Below are 7673 nucleotides of genomic sequence, written 5' to 3' on the forward strand. Positions count from 1 at the left end.
TATGGGAAAATAAAATTAAAGAATTATATTATGGAAATTAGGGGTGTTACAATCCAACCCCCTAAAAAGAAGTTTCGTCCCCGAAACTTGATAAGAGAACTACCTCACTCGAAAAGATGTGGATGCTTTCTCGCATAGACGCTTCGGTTTCCCATGTCTCTTGCTCAAACTTCTGACTCCTCCACAGAACCCGAACCAAAGGTACAACCTTATTCCTTAACCTCTTCTCTTGACGTTCCAAAATGCGAACATGACGTTCCTCATAAGTCAGGTTAGGCTCAACCTCGATAACATCAGCCTGTAGAACATGAGAAGGATCACTGCGATTACGACGCAACTGCGACACATGAAACACATCGTGAACCTTCGACAGATTCGGAGGTAAAGCCAACCTATAGGCTACCTCGCCAACTCTCTCGAGCATTTCATACGGTCCCAATGTACTTAGGACTAAGCTTGCCCTTAAGCCCAAACCTCTTAACACCTTTCATCGGTGAAACCTTAAGAAAACCTTATCGCCAACCTCAAACTCAATCGGCCTACGCCGCAAGTCTGCATACGTCTTCTGTCGATCCTGGGCTGTCTTAAGCTTCTCGCGGATTAACCTCACTTGCTCAATCGATTCCTGGACCAACTCTGGACCAAGAACGACAGCCTCACTAGAATCGTCCCAACACAAAGGACTACGACACTTTCTTCCATAGAGGGCCTCAAACGGAGCTATCTGAATACTAGCTTGGTAACTGTTGTTGTAGGAGAACTCCAAAAGCGGTAGACTCTTCTCCCAACTAACTTGGAACTCCAAAGCACAAGCTCGCAACATATCCTCGAGCGCCTGAATCGTACGCTCAGTTTGACCATCAGTTGCGGCATGAACAGCCGTACTCATCTTAAGCTCACTGCCCAAAGCTAACTGCAGCTTCTTCCAAAACTGCGAACAAAACCCCGGATCACGGTCGGAGATGATATCCTTAGGAACTCCACGAAGACGAATGATCTCTCGTTGATAAGCATTTGCTAGTTCCTCGAGACTGCAAGTCTCCTTCATTGGAATGAAATGCGCGACCTTAGTCAAACGATCAACCACGACCCAAATCGCATTCATTCCTCTAGGCGACCTCGGCAAACCCATAACGAAGTCCATCGAAATCGAATCCCATTCCCATGTGGGAATATCCAACGGTTGCAGTAGACCACCAGGTCTCTGATGTTCGAACTTAACCTTCTGACAAACCAAGCAACGACTCACAAATTCGGCGATCTCTTTCTTCATACCCGGCCACCAAAACTTTAGCTTCAGATCCTTATACATCTTATCACCACCAGGATGAACCGAATACGGAGTACTATGAGCCTCTTTGAGAATCTTACATTTTAAGACCTCACAGCTAGGCACACACCAACGACCATAGAATCGTAGACCATAATCATGTCCAATGTCGAAGTCTTTGGCGCGCCCTTTGCTTATAGCGACTCGAACTCCTTCTAGGTATTTATCCTCTCTTTGCTTAACTCGGATCTCATGAAGGATCTCGGGTTCAGCAACCATCGCACTCAAATCTAAAGTACCAGGAAGAACTACCTCAAGGCTCATCTTCTGGAACTCTCGACTCAAGTCATCAGGTAACACCAACACAGATCTCATGGCATGACACACTTTGCGACTCAAAGCATCGGCAACCACGTTTGCCTAACCCTCATGATACTCCAGTTCAATCTTGTAGTCGTTGAGCAGCTCCGACCAACGTCTCTGCCTCATGTTAAGATCTCTCTGAGTGAAGATATACTTCAAGCTCTTATGATCCGTATAAAAGTTGCAAGAGACTCCATACAAGTAGTGTCGCCACAGCTTAAGTACAAACACCACTGCTGCTAACTCAAGATCGTGAGTCGGATAGTTCATCTCGTGAACTTTCAACTAACGGGAAGCATAAGCCACAACTTTACCCTTCTGCATCAAGACACAACCCAACCCAAACTTTCACGCATCGCAGAAAACATCGAACTCAACACCCTCTTCTGGTAAAGTCAACACAGGAGCGGTAGTTAACCTTTTTTTCAACTCCTGGAAGGCAGCTTCACAAGCCTCAGTCCAAATGTACTTGGATTCCTTCTTCATTAACTGAGTCATCGGTCTTGCAATCTTTGAGAAATCATGTACAAACCGACGATAATACCCAGCTAGTCCAAGGAAACTCTGAACCTCGTTCACATTCTTTGGACTTTCCCAATCGACCACAGCTCGGATCTTCGGCGGATCAACCATAACTCCATCGCCAGATATCACATGACCCAAGAAGGTAACTTCCTTTAACCAAAACTCGCACTTTGAGAACTTAGCATACCACTTATGCTTACGCATAATTTCCAAGATAACACGAAGATGACTCTCGTGTTCGGCCTCATTCCTCGAGTAAATCAGTATGTCGTCTATGAAAACCACGACACACTTATCCAAATACTCGCTGAAAGTACGGTTCATCTGATCCATGAAAACGGCAGGTGCATTCATCAACCCAAATGGCATCACCACAAACTCATAGTGGCCATACCTTGAACGAAAAACAGTCTTAGGAATATCCTCATTCCTAACTGGAATCTGATGATAACCTGACCTCAGATCGATCTTTGAGAACACACTACCACCACGGAGCTGATCAAACAAATCCTCAATCCTCGGCAAAGGATACTTATTCTTGATAGTAACCTTGTTCATCTCACGATAGTCGATGCACAACCGCATACTACCATCTTTCTTTTTGACGAACAAAACAGTAGCACCCCACGGCGAAGCACTTGGTCGGATAAAACCCTTATCGATCATCTCTTCAAGTTACTTCTTAAGTTCCTGTAACTCAGCTGGTGCCATACGATAAGGAGCTTTCGAAATGGGACTAGTTCCAGGCAACAACTCAATCGAGAACTCCACGTCTCGCTCAGGAGGAATACCAGGTAGATCCTCAGGAAAGACATCGGGAAACTCCTTAACCACAGGGATATCCTCTAACTTAGGCTCAACTAAAACACCATGAACACTGCACAGATAGATCTGATAACCCTTTCTACTCAAGCTAACCATCTTCAAAGCAGAAACCCACTTGACCGTAGATGTAACTCTAACACCCTGATAAGAGACCCTTGAACCTGTAGGACTCTTAAGCACGATCTTCTGATCACGACATAGGAACCTAGCGTCATAGCGAGATAACCAATCCATACCCAAAATCACATCAAACTCTCCGAGTTTGAATTGTACGAGATCGGCAGGAAGGATCGCCCCTGCGATACTGACAGGTACGTCCTTGAAAAGAACGGAGCAAGGAACAATCTTACCCGTAGGAAGGGAATAGAGGTATGAACGGATGATGAGGAAGAGAGTCCAACTCAGACAGAAAAGGATTCGGATACAAATGACATCGAGGCACCCGTATCAAAAAGAACAAAAGTAGATAAAGAGTGAACGAGAAAGGTACCCGTAACCACATCAGGATTAGCATCAGCCTCAGCACGACTCATAACAAACACTCGCCCAGTCTTGGGAGCATCAGCCTTCGGCGCACTAGTCTTCGGGGCATCAGTCTTCGGCTTTTGAGGACAGTCAACAGCTTTGTGACCCGGTGACTTGCAGAGATAACATGTAAGAACATTACCGTCGCAGTACTTACCCGGATGGTAAGCATTTCCACACCGGAAGCAAGACCAGTCCTTCTTAGCTTGACCCTGAACACGTGGGGAAGAAGAACGAGCCTCGAACTTCTGCTTCTTCTGGGAAGCATAGGGAGTCACATAAGGCCTCGTCACGAACTTACTCTTTGCACTCTCATCAGCCTCGATAGCAAGAACTGAATCATAGATACTAAGAGCACGATCATAAGCCTGCTGGAAAAAAGTTGAAGGAATACCAGACATAGCAGTCCAGACCTTAGGAGCTAGATTCTTCTCATAGCGACAAGTCCTCTAAACCTCGTCCATAGCTACAGAAGTAACGAAACGTGACAGCTTCACGAACTTGTTGGTGTTCTCCTCAACGGTCATGGAACCTTGCTGCAGACGAAGAAACTCCTGCTCCTTCTGCCAGCGCATCTCCTCGGGATAAAACCTTTTCTTCAGAGCCTCAGAGAAAAGAGCCCAACCATATCCTGGCTGAACTTCCAGACCAGCTCTAGCAAGAGCCCACCAGTTTTCAGCCTCATCCTTCAGATAATAGGTGGCGATATTCACCATCTGATCTTCAGGACATCCCGTAGCAAGGAGCAGCTTCTCGATCTCTCGAATCCAAGCCTCCAAAGCAGTAGGATCATTTGCGCCATCATAAGTTGGAGGACGGTGATGAGCAAATCGATCAAACATAGTCGGTTGCGGATGGTTGTTGTTGTTGTTGTTGTTGTTGTTGTTGTTGTTGTTGTTGTTGTTGTTGTTGTTGTTGTTGTTGTTGTTGTTGTTGTTGTTGTTGTTGTTGTTGTTGTTGAGGTGATTAGTGAAACCTTCAGCCATAGATGCCAAAGCGGCCTCAAGTCTCCTGATGCGATTTGAATTAGACTCACCATTTCCGTTGCGCACCATCTGCAAGAACGAAATCGCGTTATAAGTGGTAGAACCTAAGTAGTACTCCAAACAACTACTCTTACACTTTACAAACATAAGAAAACCAACCAATCCTATTGGTTTCTACCCCATTTACTCTCACTCATTAACTAGGTCATTTATTTTAGTCTTCAACTACGAGAGTTGGGAGCGTGTTCGCTCTGATACCAACTGTAACAACCCGGATTATAAAACAAGGGAAAAACTTTTATAAAGTAAATATCAGAGTACGATACTGATAAAAGGGTCAAGGTGGCGGAAACACCTGACCAATTCGGTTCGTTACTAAATCCAAAACAACTAATACATTATTCAAAAGGTTCTTAGAACTTAAAAACAAACTCCTAAATTATTATTAAGCTCGCTTCGCACATTCCCCAAGCAAGCATCAACCAAACAGCATCAAACAGAACAACCTGAAAAGGGGGTCGACAATCAGTCGGGAGTAACTAGATGCTCTCCCAGTCATGTTTACAACAATTGAATATAACTAACAATTATTAACAATTGAAATGCAAAACTAGTAAACATGTGAGACCATCTATACTCATGAAAACTCGACAACAATTCACTACCAAAACAATGGCATAAAAAGATAAGAATTCGAAATGTTTACTCCAAACCAGATAACATGTGACGACGCATAACACAAACCACATTATGACATCATGCACGTCATAGAACCACTGTGACCAAGTAACATATGACCAACCAACAACCTACTAGAGCGTATAACAACTGCCTCTAGTCACAAGCACGGTGTATAAAATGAACGCCGTTAGAGCGTATAACAATCGCTTGCCTCTAATCGTCGGAGCGTATAACAATCGCCTCGAATCGACGGAGCGTATAACAACTGCCTCCATCGGTGTGGACCGTATAACAACTGCATCCAAGGTACTATATATAGCGTATAACCACTGCCTATATGTCTAAGACCTGGCCAGACTCTCGGTGCAATAAGTGTACACCGAACGACACTCGGGGAAAAGAGCGTATAACAACTGCCTCCATTACCCCCCCGACCATAGACCATACACCAGACCCCGAAGGGTTGCACTAGTTCATTTCGTTCGGTATATAGTTGATACCTCACGTCATCTATACAACCAGCCCACAAACAATGCATAGTATAACTGACCATACATACATACGAATAACATCACTATCAAATCATAGAATAATATAACTGACTATCCTACAATCATATGAACAAGAGTAATAAACGATATATGCAAACATAATGTTATATAATGAAACTGAACACCACATAACATGTGAAACATGTATCAACCATTCAATGTTATAGTACTCTAGCTGTAACTTTTGACATTAACCATTCAATGTTATAGTAACCCTAACTATAACATGAACTCTGGATACGAGGTTATAGTAACCTCGACTATAACTTCAACATATACGACTTGAAGTTATACTTACCTCAACTATAACCTTGACACGAAACTTGAAGTTATACTAGTTCCAACCATAACCTTGAGCCATAAATCTCATGGTACGTTAGTTCCAGCTATAACCTTATCTCGTACTTCAATGTTATAGTAGCTTCAGCCATAACTAGAGTAACTACCCAAAGTTGTATTAACTTTAGCTATAACACGTGAATCATCATCAAGGTTATACTAGCTTTAGCTATAACTTTGGAGAGAACTCTTGGCCGCCTACCATGCCGCCACTAGGGTTTATTCGTAAACCCTAATTGCGCTCATGACACCCATAATTTAATGCACAAGCAACATATGATTTATAATTAATGCATAAAAACATATACAAACATGTGAAACATATTTAATCATGATAACAAATAATCAAACATGTACCAATCATGCAAAACAATCATTAAATCATATTAATTACATCAATTGGCATAAACACAATTAAAAGAAAACACCTAGTTACCTTATTAAGCAAATAAACCCTAGAGATCGTCTTCAACGATATAAACGTCTTTGCCAGGTGCAGTCTCCACGCCTTTATTGAATCACCCACGTGCCAAAGATAATGAATCTAATAAATATACTAATATATATATATAAACTATAGACTATAAAAACCACGCGAAAAACATAAAACTTACGAAGAAGATAGATAAATCCAAGAAGGAGGATCGATCTAAGCACGAAAGATGATGAAGGAAGGAGGAAGAGGAAGAACGGCACGAAACCCTAGGCGAGGGGCGCGCGGCACAAGGAGGAAGGAGGAGGAGAGAAATTAGGTTTAGGGTTTTGAGAATTATGAGGAAAGAAAAGCAAGGGTTTTATTTCCCCTCATATATATAGAGAAGCTCATGGGTTTATTCTAAGTTTAGGCCCAAAACTCACCTGTCTACACCAAGAAACACGTGAGACCCAAGGAAGGAGCGGGTCTTCACCCTTTTTCGAGCCCAACGAGCCCAAAAGATAAAAGACGGATATTTTCCCGGAAAATAAAATATGAAATATGGGAAAATAAAATTAAAGAATTATATTATGGAAATTAGGGGTGTTACACCTTGTCTCGGCTGAATTACCGCGAGCCTAGGTATGATTCGGACCTGAGAATGCTAATTCAATGAATTCACAATTCTCGATCCAATTATTAAAGTTGTTACATCGTCTCGCCTTGTTACTATCACCGCCATGACGCTCACTTAAGAACCGTGTTTCGTTGAAATCCCCTGCTAGTAACCAATGACGGTTATTCTCCCGAGCAAAATTTTCTAGTTCTACCTAAAGAGCATGTCTATTACTCGGGTCTGGACTAGCATAAACAGCCGAGAAGAACCAAGATAATTCTCCAGCCATTTCTTGATATGTCTACTGTAATAAATTGAGTATGCTCTGTTACTGGGTTTATAGAAACTACTTCAGTCTTCCAGTAAAACCAAATACCACCACTAAAGCCTATAGCATTAACTCCAGAATGGCCATCGTATCCAAGAATGTTTCCTAATTTAATAGCATGTTCACTACCCATATGAGTTTCAACTAGAGCGAGAACAGTCGGATTGTAGTTTCGAACTACCTCTTTTATAACATTAATCTTATTCTTACTTCTTGTACCTTGTACATTCCATACCATAAAAGTGATAT

At 42.5% G+C, this 7673-nt stretch overlaps 1 protein-coding gene across 1 annotated transcript; it reads right to left on the reverse strand.

Moving 5' to 3' along the window:
- Window positions 1–1981: 1981 nt before the first annotated feature.
- Window positions 1982–4350, reverse strand: LOC141602002 (uncharacterized). The gene is made up of 5 exons (XM_074422311.1): window positions 4158–4350; window positions 3964–3974; window positions 3481–3879; window positions 2990–3169; window positions 1982–2248 (listed from the first exon to the last, which is right to left on the reverse strand). Exons 1-5 carry the CDS (start codon window positions 4348–4350, stop codon window positions 1982–1984), a joined length of 1050 nt encoding a protein of 349 aa, XP_074278412.1.
- Between the last annotated feature and the right edge of the window lie 3323 nt (window positions 4351–7673).

This window comes from Silene latifolia, chromosome 9 (assembly GCF_048544455.1).
Source record: "Silene latifolia isolate original U9 population chromosome 9, ASM4854445v1, whole genome shotgun sequence".
NCBI classification, from domain to species: Eukaryota; Viridiplantae; Streptophyta; class Magnoliopsida; order Caryophyllales; family Caryophyllaceae; genus Silene; species Silene latifolia.

Excerpts from the sequence above, each read along its gene's own strand:
- LOC141602002 (XM_074422311.1), bottom strand. The coding sequence starts at position 4,350 with ATGTTTGATCGATTTGCTCATCACCGTCCTCCAACTTATGATGGCGCA. Across the intron at positions 3,170-3,480 it reads CTGATGCTAATCCTGATGTG|AAGATCGTGCTTAAGAGTCC; the intron begins GTTACGGGTACC and ends TGTCGTGATCAG. Across the intron at positions 2,249-2,989 it reads AGTTAGAGGATATCCCTGTG|ATCCGAGCTGTGGTCGATTG; the intron begins GTTAAGGAGTTT and ends GATCCGCCGAAG.